The sequence below is a fragment of the Phoxinus phoxinus genome (genome assembly GCF_949152265.1).
Source record: "Phoxinus phoxinus genome assembly, chromosome: 11".
In the NCBI taxonomy this organism is placed as follows: Eukaryota; Metazoa; Chordata; class Actinopteri; order Cypriniformes; family Leuciscidae; genus Phoxinus; species Phoxinus phoxinus.
The window spans coordinates 25,020,945-25,045,430 of record NC_136886.1 but is presented as its reverse complement, the minus strand read 5'-3'; the positions used below and the strand labels follow the sequence as shown (position 1 = coordinate 25,045,430).

Below are 24,486 nucleotides of genomic sequence, written 5' to 3'. Positions count from 1 at the left end.
TGATCTTAGTTTCATCTGTCCAAAGAATGCTTTTCCAGAACTGGCTTGTCAGGCTTTTTTAGATGTTTTTTTGGCTATGAATGGTTTGCACTTTGTGGTGAACCCTCTGTATTTGCTCTCATGAAGTCTTCTCTTGATTGTAGACTTTGACAATGACACGCCTACCTCCTGGAGTGTCTCTTTCACTTGGCTGGATGTTGTGAATGGGTTTTTCTTTACCATGGAGAGGATCCTACGATCATCTACCACTGTTGTTCTTCCGTGGACATCCAAGCCTTTTCATGTTGCTGAGCACACCAGTGCATAATTTTTTTCTCAGAATGTACAGTACCAAACTGTTGATTTGTCCACTCCTAATGTTCCTGCTATTTTGGATGGATTTCTTTTGTTTTTGAAGCCTAATGATGGCCTGTTTGACTTGCATGGAGAGCTCCTTTGAACGCATGATGAAGGTTCACAGCAATAGATTCAAAATACAAATACCGCACTTAGGGGGCTTTTACACTGGGCTCGTTTGCTGCGATCCGAGTGCGATTGTTCCCGGCGCCCCCCGCAGCATTGGTCTGGTTTCACAATCAACTTGATTCTATTGGACCCTGGTGCGTTTGCGTGCATATTACGTCATCGCAAACATGCACGGCGCATGATAGAAAATAGAACGCGGGTCAATATATTGTGTTTTAGTTACTCTCAAGAGCTTTAATTCCTAAACCCTTCTTCCTATTTGGATGTAATAAATACCCTCAAATTAAACCTGAGAGTGTGCACTTTTCATTATATAACTATAGCTTGAATATGTTTTGGTAAAAATTTCACAAAATAAAAAATTGTCCAAATACATATGGACCTAACTGTAGGTAGACGTGGATCAGCTGATGCGAGCTTGACTAACGTGACCTGCCAGAACAGACGCTAAGCTTAATTTTTGTGAAACACAGCAAAACCAACGTTACTCACGTATCGAGAAGAAATAAAGCAACCTCGGCCTGCCTGACCACTATGGTCTCTCCAGCGCTGGAAAGCTTCTTTGATATTAACGTGGGTGCCAACTCTTGCCTGATCGTAACTCTTTTTTTTAAGTTACGGTCACCTGGCATTTTCCTCTCTTGCATTTCTCTCTACTCCCCCTTCATGAGTGTATACGCCCCTTTCTGCTGATTGGCTACAATTGTGTTTTGGTGCTTTGTCTGATCCACTTTTCAACAGCGTTTTTTCGCTTATCTTTAATAATGTAATAATAAATTAAAAAGCACTCTGGTGGAACAAATTGTCAGCAATGTATCGGATTATGATATCATGGTACTTTAGTATATATCAAGGTACGCTTTCTTTCATATATTCATATGCCATGCATTTAAATGGTACTGTAAGGTCCTTCAAATAATGGTATTACCACCTTGTTGAAACATAATGATCTTATCTTGTTTTCCCCATTGTATGTGACGCCAGTATACTTTTTTTGTAAGAGTAAGCTTAAGGTAAATACTATAATGCCACATTTGAAGAGTGCAATAGTTTAAGAACCCATATTTAATATTCATTTTAATTTGATGTTGATTTTTTTTCCTTCTAAGCCTCCATTTGATGGTGAGGATGAAGATGAACTTTTCCAGTCCATTATGGAGCACAACGTCTCTTACCCTAAAGCCATGTCCAAAGAAGCAGTGTCCATCTGCAAAGGGGTGAGTTCTGCCACATAAAGAAACAATGTTCCAGGTTCTAAAGCCCAACTGAACTTCAGCATGACTACACTTCCTGACACCATATTTTATCTCAAATGAGGTTACTGATATGTGCTATGGATTTATTATTTTATGGTAAATAAATGCATTCAAGGTTAAAAGGATGTAATCAAAAAGTCAAAATCCAACAATACGTTATTTTTCTATTTTGATGTCTCTATCTTGCATCTTTGTCAATGAAACAGTTCTAGAGTTCTTGACTAAAACAGCACCTATTATGCTACTTTTTAGAAGATGTAAAATAAGTCTCTGATGTCTGTGTATGTCAAGCTTTAGCTGAAAATACCCCACAGATAATTTTTATAGCATGTTAAAATTGCTTCTTTTTATGGGTTAGCAAAAATACGCTGTGTCCCTTTAAATGCAAATGAGCTGCTGCTCCCAGACCCCTTTCAAGAAGAAGGCGGAGCTTCAAGCGTTCACACTCCAGCGGCAACAAAACAATCTCACAACAATCTCACACAATAAAACGTCAGAAACTCTACTAGCAGTGTTCAGTTCGAACCAGAGTCGGACAATGATGCCTACCCTACAGAGCCAGAGAATATATGCTGCATGAAGATAGAACAGGTATAGTTTAGTTTAATTACTAAACTGCTGCTCCCAGACCCCTTTCAAGAAGAAGGCGGAGCTTCAAGCGTTCACACTCCAGCGGCAACAAAACAATCTCACAACAATCTCACACAATAAAACGTCAGAAACTCTACTAGCAGTGTTCAGTTCGAACCAGAGTCGGACAATGATGCCTACCCTACAGAGCCAGAGAATATATGCTGCATGAAGATAGAACAGGTATAGTTTAGTTTAATTACCGTTATAACTTATGTTGCCACCTTGCTTTTATCCACTACAAGCCTGTTGTAGTGGACCCCGTCCGGATGATGGCCAAAACTTTACTAATCAGTTTTAATCAAATCACACAGAAGATGAAGTGTCCGTTTTTACTTTTTAAAAAGTAAAATTACAGAAAATCACTGTGAGAGCTGAATAAATCACAGTAGACTACAAGAAGTGCGCATTACAGGGGTGGTAAAGTATAATTTAACTTTTCTAACTTTAGTTAGTGTGAAATGTTGCTGTTTGAGCATAAACAGCAGCTGCAAAGTTACAACGTTTAAAGTTTAAAGCTAAGGAAGATATTTGCTTTTAAAGAAAAGGACTACAACAAATGGCTGGTATGGACTACATGACATTCCTCCCGGGTTAGTGACATCAGCAACCCTAAAATGTACATAAACCCCGCCCCCGGGAACACGCAGTCCATGTTGAGAAGAGGAAAAGTTGTTGTATAAGAGTACATTTGTGAGTCAGCTCAAACTTTAGCATCCATCATTTCAGATGCAATATAAAGTCACTCTGTGTGCATCTCACAACAGTTCCTATACGAGCGATTTATAGATTACCATGAAAGAATATGTTAATTGAAGATAGTTAACTCCACATCAGCAACATAAATTCATCAACTAACCATCCAGAGACCTTCTGTTGCATTCTACATGTTGTCACTTCTTCTTGAGTCTCTCCATCAGACTCCGTTTTAAAGTCCCTGTAAAGTCAAAATTAAGTACTGGTATGTGTTCTGAGTTTGTCACACTACAGAAAAGTTTGTTATTAGCCACCCAGCCAAATTTAAATGATAAAAAAAGCCGGCAAGTATATAAAATATCAATCAATAAGTACATTCAAAATCTTGAAAAAATTAGCTTTCTCTAATCTCAAACGATGGGGGCGTGTCCGCTGGCTGCGCTGAAACCACGCCCACTCGCAGGTAAGATGCAGTCGCCACACTCAACTGTGGAGTTACTGTGGACTACCTACTATAATTATAATATAATAAGCACACAAGGCAATTTATACTCACTCATTGTTGGGCACGCACTGCCGATGATGGCACCAGTGGTCGGCGCGACGGGAGGATGAAGGCCGAGCCGAGAGATAGTCGGTTCGCCCCCATTCACCAGTAACAGCGGATTATCAGTGAATCCCAGTTGTCTCCGACGAAAGTTTATAAATCTATCCCGTGTAAAATTATCATTACAGAGGTGGGTTTTGACGGTGATCCTCAGCTCTCCATCAAGGTGGCTCTTCACAAAATTAATCCACCTCTTCTTGATGGGATCGTTTTTCGGAAATTTAAATAAGGACACCGATCTGTTTTGTACGTGATCGCATCCAGCTATTACGCATTTCCGTGATGAATATATAGCTAGCTAGCAAACTGTAGGCTGTAGTAACTAATAGTACTGACAGTATGACAGTAACTCGCGATTAAGCGGCAAACTGATGTGAATGTGCTCTATTGTTAGGGGAGAGGGGAGGGGCCAGCGTCCGGGGCTCCAGTACGTCATCAAGTAGGGGCGTGTTCAGGAGCTCAGGGGCTCCAGTGCATCATCGAGCCCCCGTTTTAGCCCCGCCCAAAAAATCCGGAACACAGCAATGATGAAAATCTGTTTAACGGTTTAACTCCACCCTCTGCAGCAGCTCATTTGCATTTAAAGGGCCAGGCACAAAACGGTGCATTTTTGCAAACCCTCAAAAAGTGACAACTTTAACATGCTGTATAAAAATATCTGTGGGGTATTTTGTGCTTTAGAGCATTAGAGATTTATTTTACATCTTGTGAAAATGGCATTTTACCACCCCTTTAAAGGGGTCATGACATGAGAAACCAAATTTGCCTTGATCTTTTGGTATATAAGAGGTCTTTGTACCATTAAAACGTCCTGCAAGTTTCATAGCTTAAGACTTCCTCCCCATTATAAACAAATCATTTATTTAATCAAGCTCTAAATACAGCTCGTTCTGGATCCATGGTAAGAAGTGACGTCACGGTACGAAGTGACGTACCAGCGTTTGCATACGACCGCCTACGGCACAAGACAACTACGCTTAAAGCGCAAGGCAACTACGCTCATTTCGTATCATTGTCACGCCCGCGCGCCGCGCGCCTCACAAGTATTCAGTCGACGGACAGCGAGTGGGTCTGTGTACAGAGAAATTGCGATGCCATGCAGATGTGCTGTTCCTGGCTGTGGACAAACAACATCTTTGAATAAGCTGCGAAAGATCCAGTCGTCAGGGGAAAATGGATGCACTTTATTTTTTGCGGACGTCTCAGTCACGGCAGTGTTAGTTTAAGCGTTTGTTCTATACATTTGAAGGATGACTGTTTTGAGAACAAATCCCAAAATGATGCTGCCTTTGCCAGAAAACTGTTGCTCAAAGATAAGTCCGTGCCGACTATTCTGGGCTCAACAACGATGACGCAAACTGTAAGTAATGTATTTAAAACTTGAAAACTACTTTTTAAATACGCCGAATCCGCAAATTTTTTGGCTGGGGGCGTTAATAATTGATGCATAGGCACTGACGTTAGCCAATCATAGCAGTGGGCGTTAACATTGAACTCTTAAAGGGGAAACACCCCCAAAACAGACTGTTTGAATCAGAGGATGAGAAACAGGGTGGGAAAATGTCATAAATCACTACATTTTAAACGTTTTTTGTAAAAAAAACTATAGTAATACCATAATTGCACCTAAGGGAACATAATAATAAAAAATAAAAAAAACATGTCATGACCCCTTTAAAGTCTTAGTCAAGTCAACTCATCTTCGGTCAAGACAAAACGCAAACCTGTGAGAAACGCTGATGGCGCTCACGTGCGCATCAAGAATTAATTCTATAGTTATATGCGTTTGAATATATATGCGCAGGTTTGTAATTCCCTGCAAACTATGCCTAAACAAACTACTTGTCTTACATTTTGATACAGAATTTTATTTTATCACTTCGGGGTAGGTACGCGAGCCGACAACGCTTTATCTGTAGAGCGGTAAAGGGATCCTCCATAGGGAGAGACTAGTTGGCACTTCAGCACTGCATTGTCATCTAGTCCAGGCGAAGGTCCTTCGTCAGATCTGAATACGGCCTGGATCCGGCAGGCTGCGGGAAAACCTTGGGATAAACAAAGACACTAAAATTAGCGTAGATGCCATTCTTCTTATGATGTTACGAGTACATCAGGATATAAGGGAAGTGTTCCCAGTTCCGGCTGACCTAATCTATGCAGCCTAACATTGAATTATAGAAGTCTATAATGTATTATGTGTATGCTAGGTCAAAGAGATGTGTCTTTAATCTAGCTTTGAACTGACAGAGTGTGTCTGCTTCATCGGACAATGGTAGGAAGACTGTTCCAAAGTTTTGGTGCTAAATAGGAAAAGGATCTACCGCCAGCAGTCTTATCCATAAACTCTCTCTCTCTCCCTTGTATGACTCATCAACATACACAGCGAATTACACAAAACCACTCGTTACAACTAACAGTAAACAAATATATACAGAATTTATGCCTTTTCTGCTCGAGCACGGAGAAAAATGCGGATAGTGTACAACTCGCTGAGGGCGGAAACTATGGTAATGCAGGACTGTCAGTCGGTGGCCAACACATTTATGTCCAAACACAATATAAAAGTGGATTTTGCATAATAGGAGCCCTTTAAGAGTTACAGACTTTGCATCCCCAGAACTATGGATATATTTGGCTGAGGCCAGAAAGCACAGGTTTAGAAGCTCATTTCATACCTGACAAGAGCTATATATCATACAACTATGGAGGATATATCTCTGAAGAAGATGGCAGAATCATTCCCAAAATCAGGTCATAAGGTTCCTATGAATCATGAAGATCAGAAGATTATTTTGACAGAATTATAACATTTGATATCAGTATATCTTAAATTACATTGAGTGAAAGTTCTGAAATGTATAGAATAGGAAAAATGTATCTTGTATTGTTATCACATTTTTTATTAGTTATCTCACCTATTATCAGTTGCTTATCAGCTTATCTGCTTAACCAACTTTGTATGTAGTGTGATGTGTTATATTGTGCCTTTTTCCCCTGATTTTCATATTATAGTTATTTATTTATTTATTTATTGTTTGATCATTTTTATAATTGTCACTTTGAGGCTTTTCCTGATTAGACAGTAATGATTATATTTTATTATGTCTTGTGTTGCAGCTGATGGCAAAACAGCCTTCAAAGCGCCTGGGCTGCAACCAAGAGGGAGAGAGAGATATTAGGGAACATGCTTTCTTCCGTCGGATTGACTGGGAACGCCTGGAAAACAGAGAAGTACAGCCTCCATTCAAACCTAAAGTGGTAAGACAATCTATGCAGGTCTATACATTTTCAACTTATTATGGATTTATTAATACTATTCTGATTGATATACTGAAAAAAAATTAAGAAAGCTGTTACTGAGTTTCAACTATTTATGATGATTAAGATTAAGATACAGGGTTATTTAGTGGTGCAGGGATTTAATGTTATTACAACGTTTACTCTTATTGTTCTTCTGGTGTTATTCTATTGTATTACCTCAACATGATCGAGTAAGCCAAGTTCCCTTTCGTTGTCACTTCGAGTTACGTCGAATGACGACGAAATGGGGTTCCCTTAGAAGCCTATCATCTTCGAATAGTAATAAAACGAGCCAATGGCAAGCAAATGCCATGGGTCTGCTGAATTTGCATAGCGTAACTCTGCCCCACCTCGTGGGTATAAAGGAAGTGTGCCGGCAACATGCAGATATGTTTTCGCTTTCGGAGCCAAGTGTATTCTTCACTCCACAAGCCATTCTGAGTTCAACTCTACTTCTCTTCGAGACGAGCTTCTCTCCTGGTGTTGGTGTGACAGCGAGTGCACATTCCCTGCGATCTGAGCAGTGATCTGCCAGTGTGTGTGTTCTCTCCCTGGTCGCTTCAACATCTGCAGAGATTTTCTTCCTCTCTAAAAGAGCAGCGCGTAGCACGTCTTTTTAAAGATGCATCGCCCGTGCACTTCTGGTTGTGGTCGACTTTTATCCGACTTAGATGGGCACAATCGCTGCTTTGCGTGTTTGGACTTAGAGCACGCCAAAGCAGTGCTTGTGAATGACTCATGTTTTCATTGCGGAAACACGGCCATCGTGACACTACGGTCCAGACTCAGTGATCTCGAAAGAGTGAGAGTCCCCTCATCCACACCCCGATCTACCTGCTCCACAAGAGCTGGTACTTCGGCTGGTGGCCAGGGTGACCTGAGGGTGACGGTGTGGCAACTACAACAGACGGTTCGTCCTCTGCCACACACCCCTCTCCAGTGTCGCAACCCGCGAGCCGACCGAATGATACCCCTGACCAGTCCCAGCCAGAGGTCGCGGGCGGGCCGAGGGTGTCATTTGGCGCTCCTGAGGAAGATGCTATGTCGGTCACAACATCACAAGATGGGCAGGAGTCCTCGGGAGATGAAGGTTCGGCTGTGTTGCCAGCCCCGGGCGCACCTGCATTGCCCGATCCTGATCCTGATCCCGAGCTGACGGCCATGCTTTCCCGGGCGGCCGCGAGCATCGGAATAAAGTGGAACCCTCCACCCTGCCCCGAGCGCTCGCGTCTAGATGATTGGTTTTTGGGTGTGGCCGCTGAGTCACTTCGGCGTCCAACCCCAATACCTTTCTTCTCAGATGTGCATGAGGAGGTCTCGAGGTCCTGGAAGACACCCTTGTCTGCCCGTGATCGCTCGACAACCTCCTCCGCCTTTCCTCCCCTCGATCAGGCGGCTGTTTACGGGTACACTGGGGTACCTCTGTTGAGATGCAACTGTGTCATCAGAGTGCTTCCTCCCATGGTGACCCTAAGCACCCCTCCAAGGCCTGTAGGTTTTCGTCTACTCTGGTGGCGAAGACCTATAGAGCTGCGTGGCAGGCAGCCGCCTCTTTGCATGCCATGGCCACTCTGCAGGTGTACCAGGCCCAGATGCTCAGGGACATGCACAAGGGGAGGACTGACCCGGGGCTCATTGATGAGCTGCGTGCCGCCACTGACCTTGCTCTTCGGGCGATGAAAGTGGTCCAGGAGAGACATTCAATTCAATTCAATTTTATTTGTTTAGCGCTTTTCACAATACATATTGTTTCAAAGCAGCTTTACAGAAAATGCATTTCAGAAATGTACATACAAAAATACAGTTAGTTAATCATAAATTTAGGGCATAACATATCGCCGGCGTTGGGTCGTCTCGTCACAGGCGTCGAGTCGTCTCTTTGGGGCATCTGAAGTCTCCATGGGGGGCTGGATACATAACTGGAGCTGACGAACTCTATTTGAGTTATCTCGGGACAGGCGTCCCGAGATAACAACAAAAGAAGGCAGATGGGAAATAATTAGCGTAGCTGCTGTTCATAATATGAATGCATTTGATCTGATTTAACTGTAGTATAAAAGGTATGAGATGGATTATGTGAATGCTTGGCTAAAGAGATGCGTCTTTAATCTAGTTTTAAACTGGGAGAGCGAGTCTGAGCCTCGGACAATATCAGGAAGGCTATTAGAGGATGGATACCCGACCCGAGCCCGACGGGACCCGACGGGCCGGGCCGGGTTCGGACAGATATTTAGAAATGATGTTCGGGTTCGGGTTGGGCTCGGTCACATCAGCGCGATAAGGCATTGAACATTTTAAATTTAAAACAGCTTATGTAGGTAGCCGATGTGCCTGATGCTTTCACTTGATGCAAACGTTCGTTTTTGTGATTAAAATACATGTAAAATATTACCATAACATCCGTCTTCCTGTGTGCGGACATTTGTTTATGTAGCCGTGACAACGAAACGCGTGCATAATGTGCGCGCGCCAGATGTTAAGAGCGCTTGTTGCTCCCCGCGCTGATGCACTTGTCCTGTTGACATTTCCGATTGCCTTCCTACAGTTGCTTAATAAAAGCGGGCTTTCCACACAAACAAACGTACAATTGTCATTAGTATGAGAAAAAAATGGGATTTTAACTGTCGGGCTCGGGTCGGGCTCGAACATAAATATCTTTGTGCCTGTCGGGCTCGGGTCGGGTTCGGTTACTGCTCTGTCGGACGCGGGCCGGGCTCGGACTGAAAAAGTCGGCCCGATCCGCACTCTAAAGGCTATTCCAGAGTTTAGGAGCTAGACATCTGTGGCTCAACCTGGCCGATATGAGAGACACCGAGCGAACTCGTTTGCTCGACGCCCCCATATACCAGGCTGGCCTCTTCGGCGGCGCGGTTAAGGACTTCCGCGGGTGCCCTCCCGCGGCTCCCGCCCCTCCCGCAAGGCCCCAGTAGCAGCCTTCACCCGGGCCGCGTCGTGGAGCAAGCCGCAGGAAGGCGCCACAGCCCTCTACAGCCCTGCGCCCCACTTAACGCCAGGCCAAGCGGTGCTCCTGAGACGGGCTGCTCAGAGATGGCGATCAGTTCTTTACAGGAGATGGTAGCAGGACCACTCCTTCCCCCGGTAGAGGGCCGAGGGGGAATCTTTTGTTACGCTACTCACCCACGGGTTGGCAGCACCCTAACAGGGTTAAAGGGATAGTTCACTTTAAAATTAAAATTCTGTCATCATTTACTCACCCTCAAGTTGTTTCAAACCTGTATTAATTTATTTCTTCTGCTGAACACAAAGGAAGATATTTTGAAGAATGTCGGTAACCAAACAGTAGACAGTACCCATTGACTTCCATAGTATTTTTTTTTCCTACTATGGAAGTCAATGGGTACTGTCTACTGTTTGGTTACCGACATTCTTCAAAATATCTTCCTTTGTGTTCAGCAGAAGAAATAAATTAATACAGGTTTGAAACAACTTGAGGGTGAGTAAATGATGACAGAATTTTAATATTAAAGTGAACTATCCCTTTAAAGAAAGAACTGACTCTCCCATCTCTGAGCCCCCAGACGGGGATGACAGTGCGCGCCGCCCACGGGCCTCGCCACTCTCGTCTCCCTCTGTCGCCAGACCCCTGCCAGAGCACGCCCCCGTGGAACGCTGGTCCTTCCCTGGCCTCCTCTGGCTGGACGCGGCTAATGACCGTTATGCCACCCATGTCCGGGCCGGTCATTCCGCTTCGCTGCACCCCCGGGGGGACGTCTATCATTCGCATGACCCTGCTGGCACAGTCCTTGGGAGCCTGGCTAGAGCTTCCCAATCTGTCCCGCTGGCTCGCGCGAACCTTCATGCTCGGCTATCCGATTCAGTTCGCACGGTCTCCTCCCCGCTTCAGGGGAGTCCGCTACACTATGGTCGGTGGCAATGCCCCTGTCATGAGAGCGAAGGTCGCCACCCTGCTGGCGAAGGGTGCGATCGAGACTGTCCCTCCAGCCGCAATGAGGTCCGGCTTCTACAGCCCCTACTTTATTGTCCCCAAGAAAACCGGTGGGTTACGACCAATCCTGGACCTGCGCGTCTTGAAACGTTCCTTTCACAGTCTTCCGTTCAAGATGCTCACTGCCAAACGCATTTTCGAATGTGTGCAGCCACAGGATTGGTTTGCAGCGATCGACCTGAAGGATGCCTACTTTTATGTCTCCATTCTTCCTCGACACAGACTATTCTTGCGGTTTGCTTTCAAGGGGCGGGCATACCAGTATGCGGTTCTCACAGGGACAGGGCACCCTATGGCACCCTCGTCCCGATCTTTGGAACCTCCACGTGTGGCTACTGGACGGGACGTAGGTTTGAGTACCCTACCACCGCTTCCGCTAGAGCAGGGCTGTCAAACTCAGTTCCTGGAGGGCCACTGTCCTGCAGAGTTTAACTCCAACCAGCACCAAAAACAGCTGGTGGGGAAGCACGACCGGGTCGTCAGGTTCCTGAGAGGAGCGAGGAGACTAAGTCCTCCTCACCCTCCTCTCGTTCCCTCTTGGGACCTCTCAGTGGTTCTAACTGCCCTGCAGAGTGCTCCCTTTGAGCCTCTGCAATCAGTGGAGGTTAAGTTCCTGTCAATGAAGACAGCGCTCCTGTTTGCATTGGCCTCCATCAAGAGGGTAGGGGACCTGCACGCATTTTCTGTAGACGAAGCGTGCCTGGAATTTGGGCCGGCCTTTTCTCACGTGATCCTGAGACCCCGGCCTGGATATGTGCCCAAGGTTCCCTCCACTGATTGCATATTTCCACTGAGATATGCTTCCCAGTGTACCTTGGTATTCCTGTGTTAAGTAGGAGTCCTTCGTCCGTGCTAGTCTCACGACAGGGAGCTCAGACTTACGCAGGGCACTGGAAGACAGCCGAGGTGGCGTGATTGGACTGGGAACCCCATTTCGTCGTCATTCGACGTAATTCGAAGTGACAACGAAAGGGAACGTCTTGGTTACGGATGTAACCCTCGTTCCCTGAGTAGGGAACGGAGACGTTATGTCTTCCTGCCACTTCCGCTGTACCGCTGGAACAGCCGAGTTCAGCCTTGGCTCCTTCAGCGAAGAAACATATCTGCATGTTGCCGGCTCACTTCCTTTATACCCACGAGGTGGGGCGGAGTTACGCTATGCAAATTCAGCAGACTCATGGCATTTGCTTGCCAGTGGCTGGTTTTATTACTGTTCGAAGAGGATAGGCTTCTAAGCGAACCCCATTTCGTCGTCATTCGACGTAACGTCTCCTTTCCCTACTCAGGGAACGAGGGTTACATCCGTAACCGAGACGTTACAGTTGTAACTCGAGACATTTTTCACTGTTATTTGATAAAACGTACCATGAATTGGTATTGCTTTTCTGAGACAGTGACTGTGCATGAAGTGAGAATATTTTTCCAAGATACTAAAAGGATAGAGATAGAGACATTTGTCATATTAAATAGCTTTAAATTAAACTGGCCATTGTACAGTTTGTGTAAGTGTCTGTGGAGCTGCAGTCTGCAAACATATATATGACTTCTAAAGTGGGTCACATTGTAGTTGTGACCCCTACACAAGCACACATTCTCACCCATACATATATCATTGAATAGGGCATTCCGTCACATCCCAGGGGACAAACCAGTGTGTTTCGCAATGTCCTGGTTTTTTTCTTATGTTTTATGTGTGAGTGTTCACTATGTGTGAGTGTTCACCCTTCACTTTTAATATTTTTTTGGTTTTTTGTTTATTTTCAAAAGTTGCCTCAGGTCATCCTGAGGCTGAACCGCAGCTACTTCCTATGGCCAAAAGTAGGCCAGATACAGACCCCGTGTCCCCTTCACACTAATGGGGGTGGGGGGTGGGGGGGTTAAACAGGCTTAATTCACCACAGCTACCATTTCAAACATTTAGCCAATCATTAGTTCCACTGCTGACGTAGGGAGTGTCCTACATGGACCTCTGTGACGAAAAACTGGTCTCTGTATTTGTGTGATTATGACAGTTGCAGCTTTAAATGACTGGATGTTTACATTGTTTATCATTTGCTTATGTTTGTTGGTGTTGAGCTTGTTCCTCGACCAAATTCCTCCTCAGTTTTTCATCATTCTAAACGATGGGAAAATCTGTCTCATAAGAGAGCATGACACAGGAATTTATGTCTGACCATATCTCTCAGTGCTTGAGTCACCATTCATCTCTCCTTTCAAATATGTCATACAATGAGAAGGGGGGAGGGGTGTCTTCTATTTTAAGACACATCTTAAGCTGCATGTCTTTATAGAATCTGACAGCTTTACAAAAGGAAACTCTTTTCTTTTTTTCCTTTACATAGGCACAATTAAAGGAATAGTTCACCCAAAAATGAAAATTCTGTCAACATTTCACTCTCATGTCATTCCAAACCCATCAGCCATTGGCTAATTTTCAAAACACAATTCAAGAGAGGCTTTTATTCACATATAAATGCATACATAGAGAGAGCATCAAATATGTGAAACAGGAACGTGTGCGGGCATCACATGCTAGAACAAACTTCACTGGTTCTCATGCATCACACGCACACACACACACATGTGCTCTAATGTATGTGTGTCAATCATTGTTTAGATGTAAGTAAAAGGCTAAATTAAACTGTTCATCATATAAAGTGATCATATCTGGTCTCAAGATTTAACCACTAGATTCATATTGATTTCTTATTAACTTTTTGGATCATCTAAGTTTAGTTTTTTCTGAGGCCTCATTTATAAAATGTACTTATGCACGGATTTGAACTTAAAATCGATTCCAACGTTCATATAAAAACGGTCTTTGACATGGAAAAGTGCTTAGCGCCATGTCAGGTTCTAATCAGGTGTACACACTTTTCCTTGTGGCAGAGAGTCAGGGTACTGCAGGTATTAGGAAATTGACTGGTGCTTGTTTATGTGTTAATGACATTAAATAGGGGGCGTTTACAAGGTGGAGATCTGAAAACAATCTTGCTGTGCTCAATTTCAAGATCATTTGCGATTTATAGATTTCACATCTGGAAGAAAGTCGTACACACACTTTTTTTGCGCATATGTGATTCGTGAACGAACGCATGCACAAAAAATAACCCTGCGTACAACTCTCTTAAGAAATTATCATAACATTTTATGTAGGATGGTGTCTTCGCAAATGATTACATAATCAAAAATTTTGAGTGAACAATCCATTTAAATGCAACAAATTCCTACACATATATTTTTTAATAGTTCATTGAAATACATTATTGCGTTTAATTGACAGCCTTCATTTAAACATTAAGTGATGTCAAACAAGAAAATGTTGTTCTTGTATTGAAACAATTTGTGAAAGCTTTAACATGCATGGGCTGAAAACTGCACACCGCGTAACCCACATATGTACGTACATCATTTATATGGAGCCTTGAATCATTGATTCGTCATAATAATAGTGTTATTAATGTTCCCTTGGTACCTTTTCATACACGTTGTATGGAGGTTAAAGAAGTCTACTAAATGATAGATTGAGTGTCGGGTATTAATATACCTCCTACTTACAGTAGTTTAGTTCATTTGTCAAGATGCTCTGTGGTGCAAAAGTATTCATGAGCCTATCATGGAAAAAAGAAAATGAGAACTATGAGCCTATTGTGATTACAATGTTGATTTGTCACACATAAGATTCTAACAAATAAATACATTAAGTTTCACATTACATTTTATGTTTTACACTAGTTTTAACTAATTAAAGCAGAGAATTCATGTCAGAAGCTATATACTGTCAGGTGTCAGTGTGTTTGGCTTCCACAGCTGTGCAAACTAGTAGAGCCAATTGCATAATTCAGATGAAGAGGAATTAGGGCATATAATCTGAAATCTGAGGAGTGTTAATCTGTGCATTGGACATGAAGTAATTGGGAACAGAAGTATGAATAGGCATCAAAATCACATATTATCTACAAAGAATGTGAACACTTAAAACACTTTTAATACAAAGTAATCACATAAAATCCCTTACATTTAGAATTCAAACTGAAGATAAAACAGCTAGTACTATTAACCATGTTTGTTATCATGTTTGTTATTTTACATGACTTTGCCATCTGTGTCAAATTATATACATCTTCTGAGACTGTGATTAAAACTACATGGTTTTAGTATTACAATAAACTGTGTCAAAAATAATATTTTCTTTTCTGTAATCTTTTTCTCACTTGCTACATCTTTTTTGTTTTATAGTGTGGAAAGGGGGCAGAGAACTTTGACAAGTTCTTCACTCGCACACAGCCACAACTGACCCCTCCTGACGAGCTGGTTATCGCCAACATCGACCAGGCAGAATTCGATGGATTTTCCTTTGTCAACCCTCAATTCATCCATCCCTCCATCAATAACAGTGAATAAAACAGGAAAAAGAGGGAATGAATGTGAATCTACCAACTACCCCAAAACTCTGCCCTTACCTTTTACCCTTTTATCTATACGGTAACTAACGTTAAACCAAAACCACAATTATCTCAATGGATGTCCTGTCTGTTTTTGTTTAAAAACCTAGCAAATAATTTCCCCATGTTTTGCATCATTTCGATTTAGGCCAGTCGAGGAGTTTACCTTAATGATTAAAAAAAGTTTTAGAGATTTTATTTAAAAAAGACTGAGTAACACTTAAACTCTGTTTAGGAAGGGCTGTTTACATCACAAACCAACCATCTGACTTTGTGCAGATGGGTTTTTAAAAGTCTAGGAGGCCACTGGTGGCTGACACTGAATGATTTTACCACATCTGCCCCAAGTTTCATAACGGATTCAGAGTTGTGTGCTTCCTGTCTTCAGTCTTCCCATTCAGGTTTCCTAAAGGTAATCGCCAAAGCCGATGGGGTTACTGTCTTCCCCTTAGCACTATACCAATTTATCTTAATCTTTTTACAGAAGTACTTCTGGTGTCAGTTTCAGTACTCTCTTTTTGAAGTATTTAGTGTTTTCTCATTGGAAGTGTCATTTAATGTTTAAATCAAATATTGAACATCTCCCAGTCTTATATTTGCACATATTTCAGGTATGAAAACAGTTAAACAACTTTTTGTTTGTTTTACGATAAAAAGCGTGCCAAGAATTGCCGCAATCCAAAAGCCAACAGAGCTTTAGATGCGTGAAATGTTTATGAAAAATTTCAGGTTTTAGGATATAAAAAAAATATATAATAATATATATGTCGGTTCATATAAAATGTCTTTCTTTCACAGTAAACAGAGATACATTTTACCCATATAAAATGTCAGACTAAAAAGGTATAACTTTGTTAACCCTTTAATTCACCAAGTGTTTTAAAATATCCTCTTTTTGCCATAGTAGAAAACATCCTAGGAACATGAGAAAAGCGTGTGTGTGTGTGTGTGTGTGTGTGTGTGTGTGTGTGTGTGTGTGTGTGTGCGCGTGCGCGCGCGTACACGTGTTGTTTCAGTAATGTGCGATGTTGAGAAAGACTGATAAATCATTGGCATACAAGTAAATATTAATTTGTAAATGTTAATTTCTGCTGTACCTGCAGAATTACCTTTACGCCATTGTTTAGATTTAACACAGCTTGTTGTAAAATGTAACATCATTATGACACTTTTCTCCTCTTGCTGCTTCAACTTTTTGCTAATACTTAATACAGGCTATTTAAACAATATAAGAACCTTTTTATACCAACTAAATGTGACTTCATTACATTATAAAGGTATGTCATTAGGGCATATTTACAACTGAGGGAAACGAATGAAAGTGAGTTTGCTTTAACATAAAACAGAAGTACAATTATCAGCTGGTTTACATGTTTTAGTAACTTTCATAGTCCACTTTTGTGATCATTGTCCCTTTTAAATGTGTCGTTTTGTATTAACCATGTCATCACAACAGTCAGTTGATATAATGCTAATATTCAGGTAGATATTTGTGTAATTATTGTTATCATTGGTATGTGCTGCTCTAAACATTGTAACATGACATGGAAATTACCTTGTATTTTGCATAATGAAATCCTTTACAAATGTCTTTTCCCCATTTGACTTTCCAACTACATTTAGTCAAAAACAAAAACACTGCTTTTGGCTGTTATGTGTGACCTGATTGGATGCCATGGTTTAAAAGTATTAGCTGATTGGCTGCTGTCATCTTAATGGTCTGATAACTTGTCTATGCTTGCATGTTTGGGTACGGAAAGGATCCACTTGAAAATAATCGTGTGCATTTATGAAGAAGGTTTTGCTATCAATGGAAGATTACATTTGAGATTATAAGAGTATTACAGCATGTAGAATGAACCAGGCAGATGCATATAAAATATTTTGATCTTTTCACATAGTTAATATTGTAAACTCTGAACATCATTTTAAATATTTTAATGTCTTTATATTGTAGTTTGTGGTGTAGTCTGTCCTGCTTCCCATCTTTTGCTTTTGTACATTTCAGAATTAGATCATTTACTCAGATGGGAAAATCAGCTTGGTTAGATTTTAAATCACATGGTGTCAGTTTTGTTCTAGCACGAATATACTTGGCAGGTTTATGTCTTCTTCTTCTTTTTTTGCCACTTAACCGCAAATGGAAATTTGGCACCATGTCTGTAGTTTAGATCAGCTAATTTTTGTCTCCTCTTTTATTTCTGTGGATTTAATTAGATGTTAATATTTCTCTAGAAACCCTTCAGCGCTAAATCATCTTTGTTCAACTCTTAAGCAAACTCGCAGCTTTCTTTCTTTTTTTGTGTCTCTCGAAAAACCTGTTTTGCATCAGTGCCCTGCTGAACCCAGCAAGAGCAGTGTTGCTGTGTAGCCACAACAATGATTGGCAATATTCAATCCAGTATTCTGTGCACTAGTCTCATGTAGCTGTACTGTTAACTGAATGCTGTTTCTGCTCCTGAGATGGAAGTATTGCATCTCTTGCTCTGTGTATTTGCCAATCAATCATGTGCACTACCTTGGCTGTTGTAAAAAAAAGTTTCAAAGTCATTTTTTTAAAGCAGGTTTAACGTGGCATGCTTTGAGTTTCCTCTACTGTAAGTTGATCCATCTGCCTTACCTACTCCTTACTATTCCTGTGCTGCTGAATGAATGATTGAATACATGAACAAATGAATGAACGAACTTCTAATATTATTGCTTGTTTCTTTGCCTCAGGTGTTTAGCTTTCCCTTGAAGGGATATTCACCCAAAAATAAATGATTTACTCACCCTTCATCTGATATTCAAATTCTGCATGACTTCTGCGAAAAAGATATTTGAAACGAAACTGTTGGTAACCAAACAGTTTTGGTTACCATTGACTTGCATTGAATAAAAAAAATTTTTTTTTTAAAACTTCAGAGAATCCTTCTTTTATGTAAGTCATACAGGTTAAGAATGACACAAGGGTGAGTAAATTACAGAATTATTTTTTTGGATGAACTGTCCCATCAAATATATATGCTCCTTTAGTCATCTCTTGTCAATTGTAATGAATTATTAATAATTTTTGACACCCAAAATATAAAAACAATGGAATTTCCTTTTCTGCATTAATCAGCAATTCATATTATCTGTTCCTGTACTTAAAGTTATGTTTGTAGAAGATGAAAGCAAGAATTTTGCTCCTCATTTTATCACATTTTCCCTATTTCTTTGTTGTTCTTTGTGTGTCTGGTATTGTACACCACTTTGTTGTCGTTTTGCTTTGTGTGATTTAGTCCAACTGTTTTATTGACATCCGCTGAGTTGAAGATTGTTTTAGTTAGCATTTAGAGGACAGAATCAACAGAATGCCTTATTTTGCTCTCTTTCTGTCTCTCAAATAGAAAGGTCCTGAATTGATCCCAAAGCACTATCTCTGTTCCTATACTAATATCAATCCATAACCTATAAATAAACCATGTAAACTGTTGTATTTTGTAGCAGTGTATGTTAGTTCTGCCTTTGTTGTCTTAACATAATCTATGCTTTTCCAAGCAATCAATGTTGCCATTTATACCTAATGTATGATATTGCAAATAAAGAAGGGAAAATGAAACTCAGTCTGTAGATGTCCCTTCTTTTAAGATGATCCTGACACTGGTGATATGTGATCTTCTCTCCTATACCAGAGCAGGGTGCAGATACACATGTCATGCTAAGAGAGTCAAAAGTAAAACATGAGGTCATTCTGAATATGTTATCCAGCTGCTCAGGACATTGCTATAGTTCTCTTACCATCAGGATTTTTTGACAGAAAATTAATTAGCTGTAAACATCGAAATTCAACTCTGTATTAAAACCCTATACAGATATAGACGTGCGTGTTGCGTGTGTGTGTTGCGTGTGTGTGTGTGTGTGTGTGTGTGTGTGTGTGTGTGTGTGTGTGTGTGTGTGTGTGTGTGTGTGTGTGTGTGTGTGTGTGTGTGTGTGTGTGTGTGTGTGTGTGTGTGTGTGTGTGTGTGTGTGTGTACACATGTTTTTCTATCCCGGTGGGGACTTAAACCTGAATGCACACAGACTCATGGGGTCTCGTGTCACTGTGGGGACCTAAATTGACGTCCTACACACAAGCTTATAAATCATACAGAATGACCAGTTTTTTTGACAATGTAAAAATGCAGAAAGTTTTCTGTGATGGGTTGGTTTAGGGGTAGGGGTAGTGTGATGGGACAGAATATGCAGTTTGTACAGTATAAAAACCATTATGATGGTAACAAAGTAAACCGTGTGTTTGTGTGTGTCTGTCTGTCTGCCTGCCTGCCTGTCTGTCCAATTTTTGGATTTTTTTTTTTTTTTTTTTTCATTTTCACAGACTTTTACAAGCCTGTGTTTTGGGGTCTTTTACGTGATCTAATTATTAGTGAAGCAGGACATTAATCTCCCAACAGAGTACTGATACCCAAAACACACCACCTAAATCTGCATGGTGCATCCATGCCCATGGACCAGCAGCACAATTTGTATTGTGCACAAAAGCCCTGGTCCAAAGCCCCGGTGGCCGGTGCTAATAGGAGACTGTCCCTTGAATGTCACTTCTAATTGTCACATGCTGTTTTTGTTATTATTGTTGATCACAGATTTGACCCTAAATATCAAGCTAAAAAAATATATATATATATATATATGTTTTGTTGTTTTATATGTCGGTCACACAACCCCTTCCTAGGTGAAATGGTATGAGATGCCACAAATCGTTCCGAACTTTATGCCAGTAGTCAGGATCAACAATAACACATTACTCCAATAGGCTACATCCCACAAAACATAATAGCAGACATGAACAGCATGACTCTACATCATCTGTTTAAAACCAATAACACAGGAGTAATGACACAGTACGCATACACAGCCGTTGTGTCGTTGTCAGTTCGTGACCTGTCAGTGACGTGCAGAGAGAGGGAGAGAGATGTTAGAGCATCACCAACATTAAGCCCAGCATGATGAGAGGCGCGTCTCACCATAAACATGTGTGAAGGGTTTTAGAGGTTCGTCTGACTTCAGCAAACCTCTCTGTGGTGCGCGTTGAACATTTGCGTGCATTGCGCTTTATCAGAGAAGTACTGAAGAACGCGAGGTACACAGGCACGTCCCAGCGCAGGTTTGTGGAACTAATTATAACTCTGTTGCTCGCGTTGTTTTATGGCATTGATTAGTCTTGACTCATTTGCAGATTTAAAGTACCTACTATAAAATTTGATAAGACGCGTTCAGGATGCAGTGAACATCATTCTTGTTATATTTGAGAAAGAAATCTGAAACTTTTTTTTTTTTTTTTGGTCAATAAGCGCACATGGTGGAGAAAAAGATGGACTTTTACAGAAGTTAAAATTGAATCATTGTCGTTCTGTGTCGTACGTGCAGTGCAGTGCTCTTGGAGCCTTAGTGCAAAACATGGATGTCTTTACAAGACATATAGCACTGAAGACCATAGCATTAAATGCTATCAATACATGCAGAAAGAGATTGTATATATTATATTTCTGACCAAATAAAATAATTATATTTATATGTATAAAAAATTATATATATATATATATATATATATATATATATATATATATATATATATATATTATATATATGTATGTATGTATACAGTATATTAGAAATACATGCACAATAGTGCACTGAAGGGAGAATAATGATGGCTGCCACAGTGTATTCTGTTGTTGTAAACGGGTTCACAGATTCAGCACCAAGGACAGGAGCCTGAAGTAATTTGCTGTCATTCCAAATTTCGGTGTGTGGATTTATTTAGAATTTTACAGTCCATGTCAAAATATACCACCACATGCACTCTTGATTACTACAACTACTAATATTTTTTACCAAAACATATGTTGTATCTTATGTTTTGTATCTTATATAACCAGGGCAATATGGGGCACGTGTTTATCCTGTTATCCAATGAACTTCCGTTGATTATGAGAGTGCTTACTCTTGTTCTGTCAAATGGAGCGATCTACTTTAGTTTTGCCGTGGTGCGACGTCATGTTTGCAGTGTAGACACTGTACGCATTTAAAGTTATTAAATTCAAAATGCATTCAGTTGTGTTTACATAATGTATAGCCTTCATCTGTTTTAGTCATGTATGACCACATTGCAGTGAATGACATGAAGAGAAATACCTGGTGCGTCTCAATCAGCTCCCTAGTTTAGTAGTCAGGGCACTGATCAGGGAGTCAGCCATTTTAAGGGCTGTCTCGGTAGCAAAATTCTTCCAGTGCACTGAAACGTTTTTTTTTTTTTTATATATATATATTATATATATTTCAGCATGAACATACATCACTAGGCAGGTAATTAACATAATCTAGCTATTTTATTTGTACAATTTACTTAACAACTACAGGTCCCTGCAACATTTCAAAGTATGTATCATAATGTACTTATAAATAACAAAACAAATAATGTCAGAAAGATGTATGTGCTGCTTTTGTTCATAAATACCAGTAGTGATGTTTTACGAGAATGTTGTCATGTTGTCGGAAATAGAGGCAGTGACCCAAATGTGTAATGAATCAAGGCACTTGCCAGGGCCAGAATACTCAAAATACTGATTCATGGTATACAGAGCTAGGGAGCTGACTGAGACACACCCCAATAAATATATATACAGCAGGGGCGTAGAATTTAGTAGGGACGCTAGGGACGTGTCCCTACCAATATCCAGTGACACTGATATATCCCTAGCAATAATTTCGATCAAACCTTAAAATATATGTCCCCGTCCCCACCAATTTCAAAATCAAACCTATGCCACTGATATACAGTATATATATATATTTATCATTAGGCACAGTTTAAAGGTTTGACATATTGCACAAATTGTATTTGACTGAAGTACTTGTTTTGAAAATGTACTGTGCTAGATTAGTTTTGTAAGGAAGGGGCACTAGTGGGGAGCCTGTGAGATATTTTATGAAAACATACTGTGCTTACAATAACTATGGTGATTTTCGGCTTAAAATTGTATATGGGAGTTTTGATTTGACATTGGGCTAATTTTGTTATGCAAACCTGGGAACCCTTAGCCTGGGAAAACCCAGACCCTCTCAGTTGTAACTGAGTAAGGGTCTGGCAAAGCTCCATAGACAATTCATTTCCACAGGGGCGTCACCAACGGACGTCGGAAAGATCTAAAACCAATCAGAGCGATGAATGACATGACGTATGCAGAGCGACGGAGAAACATCTCGAGACTCTCAGCAATTCTCTGTTTGTGTTAACGAAAATGACCATTTTAAATCGCTTGAAACAGACGCGATAGCTGATTCGAACGAGTGATGTTGTGATGTTCCACGGCGGCATCCATGTCTGTAATGTACAAAATCTGCGTCACCGTCTCTGCTCTGTCGTCATCGTGTAAAACGTTTCTGATTGGTGCCGCGATTTCGGCGGATTGGAAATGGGTTTCAATGGGCTCTTTGCCAGACCCACTTGCAGAGCAAATCTAAATTTGCCGGAAGTGGTCTGGGTTTTCCCAGGCTAGGGAACCCTATCAGTGGGTTTAAAATCCATACCAGAGCCAAGTTGTTCAAAAGTAATCTGATTGGATTTCGGCTATCGGATTGGATCAAATCTTGAAAATTGGTTGTTAAAAAAAAAAAAAAAAAAGCATTGTGAAATCGGAGTAGATCATGTAATCCAATCTTGGTTTTAATCTGGAGCAAACCTTCAGTATGTGTTTTTAAAATTTTAGGAAGGATTGGGATACCTTTGATCCAAAAAATAAAATAAAAACAGGATTATCCTTATTCCAGCAGAAGGGTGGATTTCAGGAACATAATGTAATAAAAATGAAAAATTGGTCAAATAATACAACATTAGTATGTAGTATTATTATTTATATTTTGCAATTGATTTGCTTACAGTGATAAAGTAGATAAAGTACACACACATTAGACTACATGTTAAGACTTTCAGTAGAGTAAAGTAAAAAAAAAAAAAAATCACACAATCATCAGAGATGAACCCATCAAAAGTAGTTTCTAACAACTGCATCCCTTATTTAACATATATTTGTTTTTATTTATTTGTGGTAGGTCAGATGAGGCTCCAGAGCCCAAAAGGGACATGTTGAAAGAAAGAAAAAACATATGAGATGGGAGAAAAATGTATCTGATAATGCTTTATTTTTATCTTGCAAATGTTTGCAAATCTTGCAAATGTTTTGCATTCCTCAGAGAAGCTTTGTGTTTGTTTGATTGAGTTTGCTTGCTAAGAACTGAAAAGTTTTTTTCCTTCAAATAAAAACACTTAAAGTGACCACAGTGACTATTCCTGTAGTTTGTTTACATAAAGATCTTGTTGCACTCTTAGTTGTTATCATATTTCCTCAACCATGTCCTGTTTTTGTTTAGTCAAGTTGTAGTCTACTAAATGTCTGAGCATTTTAGTCTAGTTTTCGGCATGCATGCATAATGATTAAATTGATAATCCTGATTATTTTGCTCAAAATTATAATCATAACGACTGTTTTCATTTGAGAAATATATATTCATTAGAACAATTGCATTTTCTCCATTCTGTCACCTGATGGAGTTTTGGTTCCTTGCCACTGTTGCCTTGGCTTTCGGATTGCTTAGTTTGGGACATTTAATTCAACAATATTATTGATCTGCCTTACTTAAGGTGGACGGTGACACAATATTCTTCTAGAAACAAACTTTGTTGTATTATTTTCATGTTATCACTGTGAAGCTGCTTTGATACAATCTTTATTGTAAAAAGCGCTATATAAATAAAGGTGACTTGTCTTGACTTTCAACTAAGCACAAAATCAAGAGAATATCAACCCATGCACATGGTTTATTTTATCTCATCTAGTTTCCTGATTTATTATAGGCTATTTATCATATAGGCCTACTGGTAAAACAAAAAACTTCTTTCAAAAATGAAAAAAGTAAAATTCCTAGTAATATAAGTAATCCGTGAATTTGATGTTTTTCTATTAAAACGAGAGCAAAAAAGACTTACCCCCGGTTTCACAGACAAGGCTTAAGCCTAGTCCCAGACTAGAATTCATGTTTGAGCTGTTTCAACTGAAAGCAACTTGCACTGGCACATCTTAAAATATGTCAGTGCCATTG

General features: G+C 40.5%; 2 protein-coding genes across 3 annotated transcripts in view; both read left to right on the top strand.

Moving 5' to 3' along the window:
• Positions 1-18,952, top strand: part of prkcaa (protein kinase C, alpha, a) — a 140,156-nt gene extending 121,204 nt beyond the window's left edge. Inside the window, exons 15-17 of one of the 2 annotated variants that reach the window (XM_079629470.1) lie at positions 1,575-1,682; positions 6,772-6,912; positions 15,161-18,952. In XM_079629470.1, the coding sequence (XP_079485596.1) occupies positions 1,575-1,682; positions 6,772-6,912; positions 15,161-15,325 (414 nt within the window). In that variant the 3' untranslated portion in view covers positions 15,326-18,952. The remainder of the gene's footprint in view (positions 1-1,574; positions 1,683-6,771; positions 6,913-15,160) is intronic. The other variant, XM_079629469.1, reaches the window with a different exon arrangement.
• Positions 18,953-20,286: 1,334 nt separating this feature from the next.
• The window catches only part of cacng5a (calcium channel, voltage-dependent, gamma subunit 5a), a 70,791-nt gene continuing 66,591 nt past the window's right edge, over positions 20,287-24,486 (top strand). Inside the window, exon 1 of the mRNA XM_079628938.1 lies at positions 20,287-20,491. The gene's annotated coding sequence lies outside the window, so the exon portion shown is untranslated. The remainder of the gene's footprint in view (positions 20,492-24,486) is intronic.